The sequence below is a fragment of the Myotis daubentonii genome, chromosome 6 (assembly GCF_963259705.1).
Source record: "Myotis daubentonii chromosome 6, mMyoDau2.1, whole genome shotgun sequence".
Lineage (NCBI taxonomy): Eukaryota > Metazoa > Chordata > Mammalia > Chiroptera > Vespertilionidae > Myotis > Myotis daubentonii.
In genome coordinates, this window is record NC_081845.1 from 91,982,761 (window position 1) to 92,002,760 (window position 20,000).

Sequence of the window (20,000 nt, forward strand, 5' to 3'; positions counted from 1 at the left end):
GAGGGTCGAGGAGTAAGAGACCCCATGGGCCCTCCCCTTGCAGGGCTTTTAACCAGTTACCTTGGAGGAACCCCAGCGGGTTATTAGAGCCCCATATTGCTAGGACGGCCCTGGGATGCTATCTCGTCCCCCAGCCCTTTCCTCGTAGAGGGGAAGAACCCAAAGGCCAGAGAGGGGAAGTAACTTGTCCAAGGCCACACAGCGAGGAAGTGGGAGAGCTGGGGTTTGTTGAATGGAGGGTTCTACTCACATTGCACGTCCTCAGATTGTTCACCCTCCGTGTGGGCCGGAGCGGGTACAGTGAGGCCCTCCCCATCGCACGCTGCCCCTGACGAACCGCATTAAAGGGTGTTAAGTGCTTGCAGGGGGAAGCCGTTGTTCTGAGCAGGCTCTGGGATGGAGACCCAAGGCTTCTTATGGCGCAGTCTGAGGGGGACCAGGTGGTGGGGGTGACCTCTCTTGTCCCCATTTCTCAGGAAACACCAGGAGCCAAGCCCAGGCAAGAGAGGCCTGAAAACTGGCATAAGCACCCAGGTCCTGGGCAGGGTGGGCAGGAGAGGGGGATCAGGCTGGGTGGGGCACACCCCCAACTTGCCTCTGCCAAGTCCACACTGGCTGCTGTCCCCTCACATGATCAGTAATTGCAGAACCTGTTATTATGAGTGTGTGTGCGAGGGGGTCTCTCTCCAAGGCCCTGTCTCTGACTCCCCAGTAACTGTGGGTAACTTCAGGGCCCCCAGAAAGGCCTCCCTGTCCCCCAAAAGGTCACCTCCTCCGGGCTCACAGAAAATAATGGTAACAGCTATCATTTGTTGAAAACGGGGAGCAAACTCAGGTTAGGGGGGCTCTGAAGCTTATAGAATGTGGGAACCCAGGAGTGAGTGTGTGTCTGCCCCTCTCAGCTCCCAACTGCCTGGGTCAAAAGCCCATGAGTCACTTGCGTCAGGTTTCTGTCCGCTGTCACCTGGTCCCCCTCAGGTGAAGGGCGCACCTTGGGGCAATTGAGGGAGACCTGGGTAGGAGGGGCCTGGGGAGCTGTGCCTTCAGGGGAAGCAGATCTAAACCGTGGGGGCTGGGAGATGTTCAGTGTTGCTGGAGGAGGGGTCCTCTTCTGTCCACCGAAGGGTCCAGTGCCTCAGGGCAGTGGTGGTCTTGGCCCGGCCTGTGGGCAGCTCCGATCACCAGGCCTCTGCTCTGGGCCAGACAGCTTTGCTTCTGTGACGCCGTGGGGTCCCTCCGCACTTCCCACTCCGCAGCCTGGGCCCGAGGCTCAGAGAGGTGCACAGTGGTTCTCAGGCTGCAGGGGCCTCACCCCCCGGAGGGCTTGGTAAACAAAGACGGTGGGGCCTTTCTAGCACATTCCCAGGCGGTACAGATGCCGCTGGCCCGGAACCCCACTTTGAGAACCCCTGAGGTAGCGTCACCCAGGACTTTACAACCAGGTTTTGGGAGAAGACCTGTGCCTTTTGGTCCTACCTTGATGTTTGATCCAGGACAGACACCTGTCTCCACGAATCCAGAAGCCATTGCTCTGGCCTCTCAGGACAGGGAGCTTAGCTCACGACCCGCTCTCTTCCTCTCCGCACAGGATAGGAGCGTTCAGCCTGAACTCCAGGACGGGCAAACCCATGCCGGCTGTGTCCAGCGGGTAGGTCCCCAGACATCTCTGGCTGGAATCCTCAGACCCTCCGCCAGCTCTGCAGAGGGGCCCCCGAGTCCTGGCCCTGTCCCACTCCCGCCACCGTGCGTCCAGCCTGGCCGGGGACAGAGGGCCCGGTCCCTCCGCAAGGGCTCAGGCACTTTGGGGCACTCTGCATGCAGCCGGCCCCGCCCCCATCCAGGCTGGAGCCCCAGTGGCTCCCGGACTTTGTAAGCAGGTGGGGCCTAGAGGTAGGGGCTGTTAACAGGAGTCAGAGGAGCTGGGCACTTTCCCTTCCCTTCCTCTCTCTGGCCTGGTTTCCTCTCACCACTCACCCTCCTCTGTCCCCCTCTGCCTCCCTTCTCCCCTCCCCTCACCCCCTTCCCCTCCACGGCTCCCACTGCTGGATGTCGGCCTCCTCTCAGCCTCCTCAGAGTAGCTTTAGCGAATCCTCACTTTCTGCGTTTGCTCACCAGCTGCAGCGGCCAGCCTCCAGCCTCCGCTCTGGCCTCTGCTTTCGGCTGGCCTCACGCAGACCCTCCCCACTCCTCCCCTCTCCTCTCCTGGTAGGAGGGAGGGTCCTTACCCGGCGGGGCAGGGGAGGGAGCTGGGCTTGGGGTCCAGCCTGGAGGTGCTTCCGGAAGATGAGCACCGGGCTGAGTGAGCAGAGCTTGCGGAGGGCTCCCGGGGGCTGGGGTCCCAGCAGCTGATTGACCACCAGACCAGCTGCGTGTGGGACCCGGGGGGCTCCGGGGACCGGGGGCTCACAGCCCAGGAGGGGGTGGGTGCCGATTGACCTGGGAGTAGAGAAGCAGCAATGAGAGAGAGAGAGAGAGAGAGAGAGAGAGAAATAGAGAGAGAGTGTGTGTGTGTGTGTGTGTGTGTGTGTGAGAGAGAGAGAGAGAGAGAGAGAGAGAGAGAGAGAGAGAGAAAGACCAGAGGGAAGGGGGGAGAGAGACAGAAAGGAAGGCTGAGCAGGTGGAGCAGGGCTGGGGAGGGGAAGGGAAGATGGGAAATAGAAGAGGGGTGCCGGGGTCCAGCCCCAGCGGGTCCAGGGGTCCCCAAAGGTGTGGACGGAGTCGGCGAAGAAGGAATGACATGGGGACAGTGTTCAGTTGATCAGCAACCTAGCCAGGATCTCTAGCCCAGATCTCCAGAGAGGTTCTGCTTCGGATCTCCAGTGAGGTTCTGTAGCCATGTTCCCTCGCTAGGTTCTCCAGCAAGGTTCTGTCCAGGCTCTCCAGTCAGGTTCAGTGTCCAGGTTCCAGTCAGGTTCTCCTGCCAATCTCTGTAGTCAGGTTCAGTCCAGGATCCCTTGCCATGTTCTCCTGCTAGGCTCTGTCTCTAGGCTCCGAGGCCAGTTCCTCTCCAGGATCCTCCGGCATGCTCTCGCCAGCGAAGTTCTTCTGTCTCTAGAGAACGTTCTGTGTAGGTTCTGTGCCTAGGCTCTGTCTCTCTTGGTCCTGTCTTCCAAGCCCTGTGTCCTTAGTTCTGTGTTCTGAGATCTGTGTCATGAGTTCTGAGTTCTGTCTTGTTACAACTGTATTTATACCAGTTGATTCAATCCTATCAATCTCTATTACAAAGGTTAGGGCGTTTCTTATCTCCATTCCAGGGAGAAAAGATTATGTAGTTTAAGCATGATTGTTCGTAGTTAAAGGGATTAATTACCCGCCTGGCACTTAGTTGAGGGGTTTTATTCCCTCCCTAACTTCAGGGGAAAATCCCTACCTGGGGATTCAACCTTTCTCAGAGAGGTGACTTTGGTTAAAACACAGCGCCAAGAAGGTGAGCAAACATATTAAGAACCGTATGCCATATATGCCAGGTCCCTTGAAACAGCAAGGATGGACCGGCTCCCGGCAGAGGGGCTCAGAGGCAGAGAGGGCAGATGGAGGGGCGCTGGGCGAGGAGGCTGGTGTGATGGTTTTATCACCTGGTCCACAAATCATTTCTCTACTGCCAGGAAGGGCCAGACAGGGGGGCACCCAGTTCAGCTGCCCCTGTCTAAGGGGACAAGCTGGCAGGCCCTGCGGCAGGGGAACCTCCAGAAGTGGCCCCTGCTCCCCTGATATAGAGAGATCTAGGCCTGCTGATCAGACCCACTCCCCTGTGTGAAGGCCCCTTCCTCTGAGAATTGGTGCGAGGAAGAGCTCCATCCGTGGTTCTCAAAGTGTGTTCCACAGTCCGCATGCTGGTGGCTCTGAGGCTGGCCTGAAGTGTGGGGCCGCCAGCATGCTGTCTGTGGAACACACTTTGAGAACCACGGATGGAAAGGAAAGGGGGCAGGGAGGGAAATGATGCTCCTTGAGGGCCTCCTCTGTGCCAGGCCTGTGTGTGCAAATTCGCTAGGAAAACGGATGCTATAATCATACCCATTTTATGGGTAAGGAAACTGAGGCTCAGAGAGTCTCAGCCCAAAGTCATGCAGCTGCTGGACACTGTGACATTTTCTTCTACCTCCCAAGGGCCCCTGGACGCACCGGGACCCCTGTTAGTCCCAAACATTGGCGTGGGATCAACTGGTTCTGGTGGGAGGGGTTCCTCCTGAGTAAGAGAAGAGGCGGTGCAGGTCAAGTTCCCTGGGAACTCGCTCTCCTGGCGGAGATCCCCTGGGTGGGCCGACCTCCCTGAGGAGTTGGTCCCGGGGAGGTAGGCATGGGAGAAAGGCTGGGCACGCTCCCCCAAGGGTATGCCAGCCCTCCTGTGTTGCTCCCTGTTGCTGCTCTGCTGAGATGAATCAGAGCGGCTCAGGGCTGGAACGTTCTGGGACTCTGGGGTCAGCTGCGTGCAAGGTGGGATGGCTGCCCACAAGGTCTTTTGCCCACAGAAGTGGTCTTTGGATGGACAGAACCACAGGCCTGGAAGCCTCTGGGTGAGTCTGGATGCTTCTCTGATTCTAGGACTTGCAGTGCAGACGCTGCCTCTCCTGGTGGGAGCAGGGCGGCAGCTCCAGGCCGGGGCTGGCCCAGCGGGCAGTGCCCTAAGCCGCCCTGCACCGTGTTTCAGGAGACTCTGTCTTGGGGTGGGGGTAGGGGGAGAGGGGGGCTCTGGCATCCGGCAGATCTGCTGGGGGGTGGGGGGTGGAAGGATGAGGAGGGCTGGTTCAGGGAGGGTTCAGGCTTTGGTTTCTGTCTGTCTGGCTCTCCATCCTTTCACCTTCTTCTCTCCCAGGGGTGTCCCAGGGAAGAAATGCGGCACCATCATCCTGTCCGCGGAGGAGCTCAGCAACTGTCGGGTGAGTGGCAGAGGGACCGCAGGGCAGGCCTGGTGGGGGTGGGGTGGGTGGTATGGAGGGGAGGCTGGCTTCCCTGCGGCCCCGGGACCCTGTGGTCCTGGGAGGGAATAGGAAGACAGGGCTCCTCAGTCGTCCCTCTCCCAGAATTCCCTAACACGGAGCTGGAAGGCAAACGCCTTTCCTTGCTTAGCTCACGGAGGCCGTCAGCAGCAGAGCCCTGGCCCCTGGCTCCCGCAGGCCTCCTCCACTCCCCGTCGTGGCACCCCTCGCTGTCCTGAGCCAGGACTGCCTTGGCACCAACCCTGCAGCAGGGGGGCCTTTTCACTCTTGGAGCCTGGGCGCTTGGCATTTACTGTCATTTTTCACTTTTAGCTCTAGAGTAGGGTGACACCCTGCATGGAATGAGAGATCGAGGGCGTGTGGTAGGCGTGTATGTGTGAGAGTGCGTGCGCGTGTGTGGGTGTGCATGCATGTGTACGAGCGCGCTGGGAAGCAGCGTCTCAGAGCCAGGCAGCCTTGGTTTTGTTCTGTGCGACTGTGAGAAGCAGTGGACGGACACAGCTGGAGGGGCTCCGGGGACCCGATGGCTGATGATGATGATAAAACAGGACTTACTTGTCAGGTGATGGGTATTTACACAAGTTATCGCTACTCCTGAAACAGTTCCAGTTTTAGATAGTGTATTATTCCCATTTTTTGGATGAGGAAATGGGGGCTCAGAAAGGCTAAGCCACCTGATGAAGGGCAAAAAGGGGTAGAGTCAGGGTTCGTATCCAGGTCAGCCTGACTCTAAAACCCGGGCTCGCTGCCCCAAACCACCCCAGCTGGCCTGCCTTTAGGGTAATTAGGAGCCCGGGTAGGAGCTTGGGTCCCGGGAGGAAAGGTGGAGGCAGCAAGAGCCTGAGCACAAGACCAAGCCTGGGGTCACCTGGGGAGCCAGCGCCCGTGGGCGGGTCCAGCTCAGGTTAGGGGCCTGCGCGGGATGCGGAGAAACAAGGTTTCCTGACCTCCGTGCAAGTGGGTGCAACTCCTGTGTCTGTTAGCTCTCAACATTCATTTAAGATTAGAAACAATTTAAATGATGTATTCGTGTATTTAAGAATAGCAATAGTTTACCCCGCTGCTGGTTAACATAAATAACATCTTGTTTGAAAAATAGCTGTATTTCCAAAACAAAAGCCATCTAGTGAGAGGAGTGGCCTTGTTTTAATTCCTGTGCATCTCTTCAATCCGCCCGACGTGAGGACTGCATTCGCACGTCTGCTCTGCAGGCAGGTGTTGTGGCACCACCGTCGTGTGACTTCTAGAAAATTCCATGTCTTGTCAGCATTATTATGAACATAGTTTCTGCCTCATGGACCCGGGGTGGGGGGGTGGGGTATGTCCTAGTCCATACTTTGGGAACTCCTGGTATGGAGGTGTAAATTGTTAGCCGATATTAATTGAGGGATTATCCTGGACCACACACTGTGCTAAATGGTTACATGTATCGACTTGTTGACCTCATGTATTATAATATGTAATGTAATGTGTAGTATGACATATTATAATGTCTGATGTATTATGGTCCTCATTTTGCAGAGAACTTGTGACCTGCCCAAGGTCACATGGCCACTGAGTAGCTTGAACGCAGGCAGTCCGGTTCTAGGGCCAGGTCTTTAACCACCAGGCTGTGGGGTCCCAAACCGCTTGCAGTGGGAGAATGAGGCGCAATGGATAAGAGGGCACTACAGTAAGAACCACGTCCATGCACATGCCCCTGCTGGCTCTGGTCTGTCCACTGCTCTGCGGCCCTCAGTGGGTCTGGAGGAGCTTGACAGAGGCCTCAACCTCCCCAGTGTCTCCACCAGCAGAGGGCTGGGCGCACAGTAGGTGCTCACAATGACCTATCCCAACCTGTGACTGAATGAGCAGGAAGCACAGCAGCAGGTGAGGATGAAACCACACCTGTGTGTGGGAGGAACCCAGCTGACGTGGAAGCTAGCTTCTGGTCAAGCTCCCGGAGCCTCAGTTTCCCCACTTGTATGCCAGAGGGTTGCTGTGAGGTTAGAGATGGACTGTGCCTAACTGGCTTCTACAGGGTGCCGGGGAAAGACTGGATTCCTTGCGGCCTCCCCTCAGTTTGCCCCCAAGCTTCTAGCTCAGCCAGTGACATCCTCCCTAGTTTATAATTAAATAAGGCCATGAAAGTGAAAGTGCTTCCTAAAGAAATGCTAAAGCTCTAGAAAATGCTGGGTGCTGTTATTTGGTCTAGTTTTCTGGGATTGCTGAACCGCCTGAATGAAATACCTATTAGACGCCCCCTCCGCCCCTCCCCCTCCCGGCTGCATCCAGGAGTGGCAGCGGTTTCCTGGATGTGAGCTCTTCCAGCACAGGGGCCTCCCTCCCTGAAGCCGGCAGCTCCTTTCTTCGGGCCGTCTTTGGCTGAGTCTGTCTTTCCCTAGAAGACTTGCGAGGAAAAGAGACTAATTCCCAGCATCTGGCTGAATTAAAATAATTACATCTGCGCGGCTTTGCCTCCGCTGTTCCAGCTCCCGATTCCGTGGGAGGATCAAAGGAAGAGGGTGGAGTGGAGAGATGGGTTCCCACCAGAGCAGAGCTTCCTGCTCCAGTGAATGCATTCTGCCGAGGCAGACAAACCCTCCTCGCGGGGATGCGTGGGCGGCGGGGGCCGCGAAGGATTCGCGTGGCCTCCGGGGTGACCAGCATGCTTCCCAGCACACTTCGATAGCTTGCAGGAAAGCCTTGCTCATCTAGAATCAAAATACCAAGGAAGTTCCAACAATCAGCATTTGGTTTTTAAAATAGCCCGTGATACTTGGTGTTGACAATGATGAGCTTAAGCTCCTGAGTCACCGTTCAATTATGCTCAGCAGGAAAGCCCAGTATTATTCCGTGTAACTGACCAAGATTGCATGGTCCTCACAAGAAGACCAGGACTCCCGGCTTACAGTCTATTTTGGTTCCCACTACGGGCTGGGTAGATGTGCTGACCCCAGTGTACAGACACAGAGCGGCGGAAGTGGCCTAAGATCGCAGGATTCTACCCGGAATCCTCAGGGAGTCTTCCCTTCCCCCACAGTGACGCATGGGCCTCCACGGCCCGTGAACAGCTACGGGCGTTGTGGGCGTTGTGGGGCCACTAGCCTTGAGCAGCCTGGCGAGGGGGGGCCTCTGCAGAGGCAGGGGTGCTGCGGCCCAGGGAGCAGGCAGCTCCTTGCTCTCACCTTCCGGGACCCTGAGCTCCCCCTAGGCCTGCGGGGCACCCAGATCTTAGTTCCAGGCCAGGGAGCATGTCCTCGCTGCCTCCCAGTCAGGTCCCCGCACACACGGGCAAGTGTGACTCACCTCTCGGCCCTGCTCATGTACTCATTCATTCCATTTCAGCAGATATGCTTGGGCTCAGTCCTCACCCTCCCAGAGTTTCCAATTTAGTGGGAGAGACAGAAATGCCAGCTAGCCTTCACAGTACAGCAGTCGTCCTCAGCCCTGCCAGACCGTGGCCCCTTTTATCCCAGATGTTTATAGCATTCTGTACTACTCTGAAGGAAAGTTCATGGACAGCACTATGTAATGCCAACATACTAGTACATGCAGGACAGGGAAGGAGCCCTCACAGCCACCTGGGGAAGATGGGTGGGTCAGGCAAGAATAACAGCTGTGCTAAGACCCCGGGGCAGGGAGAGACCAGGTCAGAGAGGCGAGGGTGCAGGTGGGAGTGGAGGCCAGGGTGTGCAGGACCCTGTAGCAGGGGAGCCTGGCAGCCTCAAATCCTGAAAAAGTCAGAACTCTCATTGTTCTCAAGACAGACCTCAGGGAGCCAGCGTCTCCCTGTGGGAAGAGCCCTGGGAGGAAAGGAGAAAGATCAGAAGAAAGAGGAAGAGGCAGTCAGGGACGCGGGCAGGTTTCCCGGGAGTCTGCAGGTTGGTGGTTAGGAGATGTGTGTGCTGTGCTAGCACAGCTATGTGTTCTGCATGGGGAGTGACCAGCATTCAGCCGTCACCCTTTCAAAGTTCGTTTGTGATTTTTTAATTTTTTTTTGGTCTTAGAAGTCATTAGTTAAAAAAAAAAAAAGAAAGAAAACCAAACACATTTTTCCTGAAGCTAAAAAAATAACATGTTCATATGGACAAGTTGGAAGATACAAAGAAGAGAAAACCACCCAGAGATAATGGCTGCTGACATTTGACAATCGCCTGCAGGGTTTTTTTCTGTGCGTTCGTGTATGTGGCTTTCCCCTTATAATTAGTAGAATGTAGGACATTCTTTGATTCATCAGTAGAATATGGTGTCCAGATTGTCCCCTGTCATTAGATATTCTTGGAGAACATGCACTTGCTAGCTGCATATTATTCTCCTACTGTACGGATGGGTCATAACTCACTGACTGTTCTCTTATGGGCAACAATATAATTAATACTGCAGTGAACATCCTCATAGCCGAATCCTTTTTTCTTTTAAACTTTAATGCATGGATTTCAGTTCGTATCCCAGACACACAGCTCAACGAGTGGGAAGGAAGATGGTCAGTCTAGGTTTTCAGTCTCTGGATGATCTAATCAACAGATGCGCAATGGATTGAATTGTTTGTAAAGTCGGCTGTTAAGTTGGATGAGAGAAGCCAGCCTGACCTCAGTGTGGTTATGACAGTTGATGCGTAAGACAGGCCAGGCTCCTTGACCAACGTCACCCGCCATCGATGTTCGAATGACTCCGGTCTATGGGGTCTTTGCGGATGTCCCTGTCCCTGCTCTCCTGCTTCTGCAGCCTTACCCTGGCAGGCTGGGCCCTGGGGCCCTGGAGCCCTCTGGGAACGCAGCCGCCCTCCCAACTCAGCCCCCCCAAATCAGCCCCAAGTCTGGGCTGTACCTCCTCCTGCTGGAGCCCTGAGTTTCAGAGTGGTGGCTAATGTTCAGGTATCCTTTTTAATCGACGTCTTCTTTTCTTCTGACTAAAAAGAACACTGAACTAATTTTAGGGAAACCCATCACGTTCTAAAGGGAAGACAATTGTCACCATGGTCTGCCGTCGATTTAAAAGTGCCTCTCAGGGCAGCGTGTGAGCAGTAGGGCCAGATGGTTAAGAACCTGGGCTCTGGACCCAGACAGAATGTCATTGCTCACCCGCGGTGTGATGCTGGGCAAGTTACCTGAGCTTTCTGTGCCTCGGTTTCTTCCCTTGTAAAGTGGCTTTATGTAAGTTTTTGCTATTTTATTTATCATCGCTTTTTGCATTGGTTGTGACTTTTTAATCTAGCACATTAAAATCTTGTTTTGGTTACTGAGATTTTGGGGTACCCTGAATTAAATTTTGCACTGGCCTCCTTCCTGTTCGGGCCCGAGGGGCTGCCAGCAAGACCCAGGCCAGAGCGGCCTGCTGTTCTCCCCTCTCCCCGCCCTGGGCCCACGCACTGCCCTCTGCCCTCTTCTGGCTCCGGGAGGGCTGACTGCCAGAGTAGGCCAGGCCACCCAGGAGAGAAAGGCTCTTAGCTCTGCTCCCTCCAGCAGCTTCATTAACATGCAGAAAGATGCAAATTCAGGCAATCCTGCTGTTTAAGAAGAACTTAATATGGTTTTTAAAAAGATAGGGTGAAAAGGCAGAAATTGCAGGAAATTATGTATTGCAGGAGCTGCTCTATCTTCTCCACAGTCGGCTCCAAGGAGGCTTCTGCTTTGGGAGCAGCATTTCCTGTGCTGAGATCCCCTCCCGCAGGGGGAGAGCGAGGGTGAGGGCGAGGGTGAGGGCCAGGGCGAGGGCCAGAGGGCCAGGGCCAGGGCCAGGGCGAGGGCCAGGGCCAGGGCGAGGGCTAGGGCCAGGGCGAGGCTGAGGCTCTCACAGCGGGACTCCGGTCCTCAGCCAGGCCTCAGCTCCTAACCCTGCCGCCTAGGCCTCCTTACTCCCCTTCCCAGCCTCCCCCCGGGCTCACACAGGTATCGAGGGTCGATCCGTTCACTCGCCCTCGCAAGGGGAGCAGTTGAGGCCTGGTTCATATGACTGTTGGCATGAGTCAGAGCCACCTTCAGAAGCACAGTCCCCAGACAGCGGACCGGGTGCTAGCCTCAAGGACTCCCCGTGGGTGCGCACCCATTGGGAGCGCTTGCCTTGGTTCCAGCCTAGAAATCTCTGAAGGTCTGACGCAGCCCATGGATCTGACAATAGCACAGCAGTCCAGATGGTCAGAGTGGCTTCTGGCGAATGTGACCACTGTTCCGGGTCAAGACTGGGTTAGGGAGGGCCTGGTCCTTGGTTCCAGCCTAGAAATCTCTGAAGGTCTGACGCAGCCCATGGATCTGACAATAGCACAGCAGTACAGATGGTCATAGTGGCTTCTGGCGAATGTGACCACTGTTCCGGGTCAAGATTGGGTTAGGGAGGGCCGACCAGTTTGGGCAACAAGATAAGCCCCCAGCAGCGCGGCGCGGGTTTGCCGTCAGCGGGGAAGGATGAGGTGCGGCTCACTGTGGGTTTTTCCAGGGAGCTGATTCTCAGAGCCAGTCTTTTTTTTTTTTTTTTTTTTAATTTTAACTAGTTTGCACGGAGGAGGCCTTTCTAAAATGGATTTCACACTTCTCTGACTTCTCAAACTGAGGCTACAGAACATAATTAAACTTATCTTGGAGAATCGGGCCCATCATCTGGAATCTGTTATTAATCTCTGGAGCCAGACTGTCTTGTTCCAATCCCAGCCTCCCTTCTCCCTCTCTGTGTGGCTTCCTGCCTCAGTTCCCCCACCTTTGAAATGGGAATAGTCCTAGTGGGTTTGGCTCAGTGGATAGGGCATCGGCCTTCAGACCTAAGGATCCCAGGTTCGATTCTGGTCAAGGGCACGTACCTCATACCTCGGTGGCAGGCTCCACCCCGGCCCAGGCCCTGGTTGGGGCTCGTGCAGGAGGTGACCAATTGATGTGTTTCTCTCACATCTATATTTCTCTCTTTCTTTCCTTCTCTCTTCCACTCTCTCTAAAAACCAGTGGAAAAATATCCTTGGGTAAGGATTAAAAAAATAAAAAAGAAATGGGAATAATAACTACACCTACCTCGTGTGGCTGTTGAGAGGACGGGATGAGCTAATAGGTGTAAAAGTAGTGCCCGGCAGATAAGAGGTAGGACTGTACCACCTGGCCATTTCCAGGTGAACGACAGTGGACATGGGCAGCTTTGTGTGGCTCGGCCCGGTGCAGAGTGGCACTCAGGGGCTGGCTCCTGTTCCTATAGATGCTCTGTGCTGGGCACGGTGCTCTGGCACTTGGCGTTTGCCCTCGCCTTTATTCTCCACAGGCTCACGGGGGCGTTAGGACTCCACTAGTCAGAGGAGAACATTGTGACTTAGGCTGAGGTGCTGGCCCCAGCTGCTCAGCTGGTAGGTGCCGCGCTGGGGTCCCAGCAGGAGGCCTTGGCCCCTTTGTACCGTCCTCTCCGTCGGGTGCCGGGCGGGGCCAGTGGCCCCCCAGGGAGCACTGAGCGGTCCTGGGGCCTCGTACTAAGTCCTGCATTCATTTTTCTCGAATACTCTACCTCCTTCCTGAGCTGGCAGGCCCCGAGCGTTCTCCTAGGAAGCACAATAAGAGCACTTGCCCCTGGATTTTGTGGCACCAGCTGCAGTTGTTTCAGATGCTGTGTATGTATTTATGTGACAGAGTGGGTTGTGGTGTGTGGTTCGCCGATGTGCGTTCAGGTGTCGCACAGGTGACCTCCAGATGGGGGGGTCGCGTCAGGACACACGGAGCTGTGGCCTGGGGAGGCTGGAGGAGCCTGGGGTCCCAGGCTGTCCCCAGCTGCCGCCCTCCCCCGGCTGCGTGTCCCAGTGCGCTCCCCATGGCATCAGCACTGACACTACACCTCCCGGCTTGAAGGGACAGTGGCGGGCATCCTGTTGAGCACGTCACTTTACAGATGAGGAAACTGAGGCCCAGAGAGCTGGAGGGACTGCGGGGACCAACTGGAAGGCAGAACCCTGGTTCCCCGTGGGACTGTGCCCCCTCTCCTCAGCAGGGGCTGGTCTCTGATGCCACCGCGGGGTGTCTCCGAGGGGAGGAGCCAGGGCCGGGTGGCCTGTGCAGGCGGCACACAGGGCCTGTGCTTGGTCTCATGCTCTGTGGTCACTGTCCTGAAATCTCTTAATACTTCTTGAACAAAGGACCCCACAATGTCTCTTTCCACGGGGCCGCACAGTTATCCCCTTGGTGCTGGAAGGAGCCCTGGGCCCTGGGCTGCCTCCTTTTCCTGGGGCAGGCGGGGAGGGGGGGGGTTGTGGGGGGGGGGGAGCTCCCCGGGAGGCATGACCAGGCCGCCTCTGCCCTGCAGGGCGTGAGTGGAGCCTCCTCCCGGGGACAGGCAGGGCCTGCTGGGACGGGCTTAGGGAGCGGGATCTCTAGGAGGGTGAGGGGCAAGTCCTGAAGCCGGCCGCCTGGGGCAGCCTGAAAAGCCTTTCTCATCGGTAGGAGAGCAGAGGAGCTCTCGGTGCAGCTATGAGGGCTCAGTGAGTAACTGCCGCAGTAACATACGAAGAATGATGTCCTTGTTAGCAGCACCGCGCCAGTAAGTGCTCCGTGAGGCAGCCACCCTCCTGCCCCACGGCCGAGCCCAGGCTTCCTGGGGGGCTCTGGGACTCCGTGGGCTTCTAGGCTGGGGAGCCCCGGCCAAGCCTCTTTCTCCCTCTCAGGTGGCGACATGAGGGGCATGGAAGAGCCGTCATTCCCAGGCCCCTCCGTGCTGGCCTGGCCGTGTTTCAGCCCCCGGGGCCAGGGCAGGCGGGGAAGGGCCGCGTGAGCGGTAACGTGCTCTCTGGAGGCGGAGGGTGCCGGAAGGGGCCTGGGCTTGACATCAGTCGGACTCGTGGAAGTTCTGCTCTGCAGTGTCAGCCAGTGGCCGGGGCACCCCTGACCCCCAGCTTCCTCCTCCGTAAAAAGTGACGAAGGATTATCTTGAGGCGAAATGTGATAAGGCTGTGAAGCACCCAGCTCAGTGACTGGCCCACACAGACGGTGTCTGATGAATGTTTGTTGAGTGGATGAATGAATGAATGAATGTGCGAATGAGTGAGTGGAGGGATGCTCTGTGTTTGCTGTTGTCAGATGTCCTGGAAGGAAGGCGTGTGAGGTGGTGGGAGTGGAGGAGGGGCAGGGACAGAGGCCACACACACACACACGCACACACACACTGTGTCGAGGGGAGGGGAGAAGTGTTCAGATAATCAGAATCGCTTGCAGGCACATAGCACTCAGCATGCTCCATACACTGTTCTCAGAACTGTACTCACATGAGGTGGGACTGCCAGTACCCCCATTTTATAGATGAAACTGAGCACAGAGAGGGTACCTGCCGTAGGTCACACAGCCAGTGAGGGATGGAGCTGAAGCAGGCAGCCTGGCTGCAGCGACCATGTGCCTACCTTCATTCCGTACCCAGCCCAACCTTGACCGTATCCTTCAAGCTGTGGAGGCTGCACCTTCCCCTCTGCCGCCAGTGTGGTCCTCGCTGGCTGCTGGCTGTAGGACACTGATTTCAAGGGCGGGGCCTCCTTTTCACTCAGAGGCGGGGGGCAGCGTGAGAAAGCTGGGTGGCTTCCCGACAGGCGCCGCCCTCGAGGGCAGGCCAGGCCCCAGGTATGGGATAGGGGCCCAGCTCTGGCCACTGGACAGCTGAGTAGTCGGATGCGAAGCTTTCAGGTGGGAGAGGCCACATGGGGATGGGTGGGGAGGAGGGAGGAGGCACCTTTGCCCAGAGCCCTGCCGGCCACAGTGAGCGAAGGGGCCGGTCACCATGTGAGGGGAGGGGCCTGTGGCCCAACCAGGGCCTGAGTACCGTCTTTGCACTCGGGCAGAGCCTTGGGTCTGACGGGGCCGTGAACTGGCCACGGGAGTCAGAAACCCCGGGCTCTGCCTGGTGGACTTGGGGAGTCCTCCCTGCTCTGGGCCTCAGGCCGCATCTACCTTAGAGTGACTTGGGTGTGAGAGTGACTCCGAAGCTTACGTGTCTTCTAGGAACCGCACACATGTGTGAGGGAGGGATGTCTGGGCAGAGCATGGGCGTTGGGGGTGGCAGGTCCAGCTCAGAGTGGCCGTGGGTCAGTCATCTCAGCTCTCAAAGCCACTTAATTAAAACAGTGAGACTGTGTGTTAACACTGGCCGTGTGGGTGTGACTGCCTGCTCTCTGCTGAGCACTTCACACCCTTCACCTCACCAGTCCTCACAACAGCCCTTTGGGGTGTGTACTGTGATCGGCCCAAGTGAGAGGGGAAACTGAGGCTCCAAGAGGTACCCCCCTTGCCTGAGGTCTCCCAGCTAGAAAGTGGCAGAGCCAGGATTCACCCCGGGGCAGCTCGCCCCAGAATCCACCTGCTTCAGGGCAGACGGCGCCTCTGCCAGACCTGACGGTGGGGGGTCGTCTGGAGATGAAATGAGACCCTGGAAGTGTTAGCCCAGGGCCTGGCCCTTAGTCGGTGCCGGGCAATGGAAGATGCTGCCCTTTCTAACAGCTGGTGCCTGGGGTCCTCCTGCTTCCAGGACCTGGGGCTACGTTCCCACAGGGATCGGGGCGCCTCCAGCCTTCTCCTCCTCATACCCCTGCTCCCCTCCCATCAGGATGTAGCCACAATGCAGTTCTGTGCCAACAAGCTGGACAAGAAAGATTTCTTTGGGAAGTCCGACCCGTTCCTGGTGTTCTACAGAAGCAACGAGGATGGAACGTGAGTCCCCAGCAACACGGCACCCCTTCTGGGGTCGGGGGGGGGGGGCGGGCTTGTGTCCACCTCCTCCCTGTGCCTTCTGGGCTCCTGCTCCAGAGGGGATGGAGGTCAGGGCTCCAGGGGGTGCCTGGCCACGTGGATGGGCTGGTGGGGCTGGGGCAGCCTCCAAGCCAGCAGTGCCCCTCTGGGGGCCTCAGCAGCGGCGGGTGTGATGTGTGGGAGGTGGGGGAGTGGGTAAACGCAGGGCGAGGGCGAGAATAAGGGTCTCCTCTGATAGTCCCTTCCTTCTTCCACACCAATCAGTCCATATACCCAAGCCCGTTCTCCACCCACTGCCCTCTGAACACCCCACTGCCATGTCTCCCGACGGCGGCACCCCCAGATGGCAAATCTGGGCCCTCTCCCCGCCCAGCCCCACACCTCACCGTAGGCTTCATTCAAAACTCTACACGTCTTCCTATCCTGTCCCTGATCCAGAAGCCACCACAACAGACAGGAACACACACACACGCACACACACACGCACACACACACACATTGGCAAATGTAGGTCAGCTATGCACAGAGGGACAGATTCTAGGTGGGCGTTCTGGGGGCCCAGGGCCTCCCCCCAACCGGCTGTGTAACTAACCCCAGGCAAGTCATGCCCCTCGCTGGGCCTGCTTTCTCGTCAGCAGAAGAAACCAGTTGGATGAGGTGGTCTCCGCGGCCCCTTTAAGCAGCACGGGGCAGGGAGGCCGAGGCCACGTAGGCTGGCGTTCCGCGGAGCCAGGAGCGGTGGACCAGGGAGGTTAATTAGAAAAGCGCTGCTGGAGCAGGGCCGGGACGCGGGGTTTGAAGAAGAGGAAGAAAATGGGTCCGCGGGGAGGCGCTGGGAAGCACAGGCCAGAGGAAAGGCGTGCGCAGGGCAGAAAGGCCTCGCCAAGTTCTCTTGGATCCTGAAATTCTTGGTGTGCCCGTGCGTGTGTGTGTGTGTGTGTGTGTGTGTGTGTGTGTGTGTGTTGGGGGCAGGAACATGGCAGGGAGGAGCTGTGTTGCCGTTCAAGGGAAAATGGATTTTTAAATCTGAACGTACAAAACAAGGGAAATTAGGTGTGACATTTGCATAACAAAAGGATTCTTTGTCTCACCAGAGGACTCCCAGTAGAAGGTCTTTAAATAATTCTGTTGACTTTGACTTGACTTGGCGGAGGGAGGAGAAGGCCGAGTGGTGTTCTAGGGCCACAGCATGTCCGCCCGGGTGCCCTGCAGAGAGGCCAGGCCGGCCACACGGGGCTGTCTCAGAGGCGGGCGGCCGACCAGGAGGAGGGAGGGATTTGGGTTTGGGAGCAGGAAAGGGGTGTGTTGCAGAGTGTTTTCCAAAGATTGTTCCAGCAGAGCAGGTGTGTAGGATGGATGGGGAGGGGCGGGGAAGAGGAAGAGACGCGTGACTGACACGTGAGCAGGTGCTCAGCACCCGGCAGGCTGTGCTGTGGAAGTGCCGGGGCGGCAGGGGCGGGAGGACGGGGCAAAAGGACAGCCCGGGCACCTGTCAGCAAACTTGGGGGTGGGGGGGCTGAAGTCACAGCCCCGTCCTGGCAGTGAGCTGCGGGGGGCGGGAGGGCTGAAGGTGGCAGCTGGTCAGACGGGGGAGGCCATGGGAGCTTATTGGGGGTGAGTTTCAGCTGAAGCAGGGGCTGGGTGTGTCCCTGGGGACACCCAGGTGGCTGGAGAAACCCACCCTGAGGCCACTGAGAGGTGGGCTAGCCTGCAGGCACCTGCGAAGATGCTGAACTGGTGAGAGCAGGGTGGTTCTCCCCCTCCCCCCCTCCCCGGTTTGAGGAGGGGAGAGTGGAAGGCTTGGGAGACACCCCGTTAGGAGGGGCCCAGGGAGTGAGATGTCCCACCTGCCACCCCAGGAGGGACAGGGAAGGAGGCTTCCACCGAGCGCCCTGTGCTCCCGGCCCTGTACCTGCCGTCTTACTCATCCCATCACTGGTCTGGGAGCAAGAACGTGACCAGGAGAACACACCCCCCCTCCCCCCCCCCGCCAGGCTGCCTTCGCCGGCCTGGCGCTGCCTGTGGTCAGCTGTGTGACTTTAGGCAAGTCTAACCCACTGGGACTTTCCGGGAGAAGGACAAGTGCTGTATCTCGCTGTCCGGTATGGTCGCCATCAGGCACCTGGAGCTGTTGAGCGCTTGAAATGGGCCTGATGCGACGGCGGAACTGAGTTTTACATTTCATTTCATTTTAGTTCATTGAATGGAAGTGGTCACATGCGCTGTGGCCGCCATTCTGGGCAGTGCAGCTCTAACTCGGTGTGTCCACGGGGCGAATCCTAGCAGCACGCAGGGCTGCGGTGAGGATTGATGAGTTAACACGTGTGATTAGAGCAGGGCCCGGCAGCTCCTGTCCTGTCCCCATGTCACAATGAGGGGGGAGCTCAGAGAGGGAGAGTGGTCTGCCTGGGGCTGCACAGCTGGTGGCAGTGGCCCTGGGACTGTCTGCTCCACCACCCACTGAGCAGAAAATGAACTGAGTGGTGACATGACTGCAGGGACCGCAGGGAGTCGAGGGGCCTGTGGATTTGGCGGGGATAGGGGATTCGGGCAAGAGTCTGAAGCAGAAAGCAGACTGCACAGGGCTTGGGAAGAACCAGCTGGGAGGGAATCAGGCTGACTGCTCAGAGCCCGGTCTGGAAGTTTGGCTGGCCAGGGAGGCGGCCGGGGAGGCGGCCGGGGAGGCAGTGGCTCCAAAGGACGGGAGGCTGGAGGGTCCACGCAGGCTAGTGTAATCAGGGCTTCTGCACAGCAAACCTCCCTCCCTTCACTCCCATTATGCTCCTGCCCCTCCCTCCTGCCTCCCCCCACGCCCCCCCAGCCTCCTCTTCCTGCTGCCCCAGCCAGGGCAGCTGTGGCCCCTCCTTCCTCCGTGCCATTCCTGTCGTCATCAGCAGCTCTGGGTGTGTGGGGAGGTCTCCCACGTGTATCTCTACACTCCAGCGGGTGGGCGAGAGGAGCGGAGAAGAGAAACGCTGAGCCTTGGTGACAGAAATGACATTTTGACTTGAAAACTGCCAGAGAAGAAATGGCACAGGCTGTGTGGGCACGGGCGGGGCCCAGGCACCTTCCTGAGAGGCCTTTCCAGCCGGGAGGTCGCTGGGACAGATGCTGGGAAGTCTGGGGGGGGGGGGGGGCCGCCCCTGGCCCAGCTCCACTGGCCCTCGGCTGCCCCGCCCCCCGCTCCTCCCCTCTGCCCTGGCCGCGCAGGCTTCCAGGATGGGGCCAGCAGGCATGTGTGGGGAGCAGGCGTGTGTGGGGAGCGGGCAGGGGCGCTGCTTTGCGGCTCAGATGGGATAAGCCAATCCTGCATTTCTAGTTGCAAAGCAAGCTCATGGATTCAGAGCTGAAAGGGTCTTAGAGATCATCTCAGCCAGAGCTTTCATCCTCTGGCTTGAAATGCCAGAAAAAGCGATGGAAATTCTCCTCTAGGAAATACATTCATTCATTCACTCATTCCAGAAAATACTTGGTGAACATTTACTACGTGCCAGGTGCCGTCTGGGGGCACCGGAGACGTACCAGTGGTCAAAGAAGACAAAACCCTTGCTCTTACCGAGCATACAGTCTAGTGACAGGCCATAACATGAATAAGCAGAAAATCAGACGGTGCCGAATGTCAAATGGTGACAGGTGGGATGGGAGAACAGCGTGGCCGGGGCCTGGGGTGGCAGGGTCAGGGCCAGGGGTGTACATTTCAGATACGGCGCTCATGGCAGGTACTCGTGTCAAGGAGGTGACATTTGAGTAAAGACCTGAAGGGAGTGAGGAGGTGAGCCATGAACATGGAAATTGGGGTTTGGGGGGTGGGGGGTGGGGGGCAGGAAAGCAGCAAGCATGCGAAGCCCAGACCCCGCTTCACTGACAGTTTCCGGGTTCACAGGCCCCCGAGGCCCATGCGCAGATCCTTCCGTGGGTCTCAGTTGAAGAACGTCTGATAGCGGCCAAGTCCCTGGAAACAGAGGCCCAGAGAGGAAAGGGCATGCTCAAGGTCACACAGAGAGCAGGGCCAGAGCCCGCATCCCCCAGGGACCCTCTCTGTGGCATCACCAGGAAACGGCCGTCCAGTTTCCACCTGGATGCCGCTGGTGACGGTCAGCTCATCCCTTCACAAAGCCACGGTCCTTACTGGCTGGCAGCCGTAGAGCTTAACCAGCTGGTCCCTAGTTGACCTGGACTCTGCCTGCCTTGGGTCGGGGTCTGACACCTTCCCGCTCTTCTTTGCCAGGTTCACCATCTGCCACAAGACCGAGGTCATGAAGAACACCCTAAACCCAGTGTGGCAAACGTTCTCCATTCCGGTGAGGGCCCTCTGCAACGGGGACTATGATCGGTGAGCTGGGAGAACGTCCCTCCCGTCCCGGCTGCGGGAGGCCTGGTTCCCGCGGGTGGGGGT

The 20,000-nt window shown here is 57.7% G+C and overlaps 1 protein-coding gene across 2 annotated transcripts in view; it reads left to right on the top strand.

Annotated features, from left to right (window-relative positions):
* CPNE5 (copine 5) overlaps positions 1 to 20,000 on the top strand; it is an 86,535-nt gene that overhangs the window by 37,345 nt on the left and 29,190 nt on the right. The window contains exons 7-11 of one of the 2 annotated variants that reach the window (XM_059701829.1): positions 1,589 to 1,648; positions 4,470 to 4,514; positions 4,814 to 4,877; positions 15,462 to 15,565; positions 19,833 to 19,937. In XM_059701829.1, coding sequence (XP_059557812.1) covers positions 1,589 to 1,648; positions 4,470 to 4,514; positions 4,814 to 4,877; positions 15,462 to 15,565; positions 19,833 to 19,937 — 378 coding nt within the window. Of the gene's footprint in view, positions 1 to 1,588; positions 1,649 to 4,469; positions 4,515 to 4,813; positions 4,878 to 15,461; positions 15,566 to 17,219; positions 17,342 to 19,832; positions 19,938 to 20,000 lie in introns of those variants that run through there. The other variant, XM_059701830.1, reaches the window with a different exon arrangement.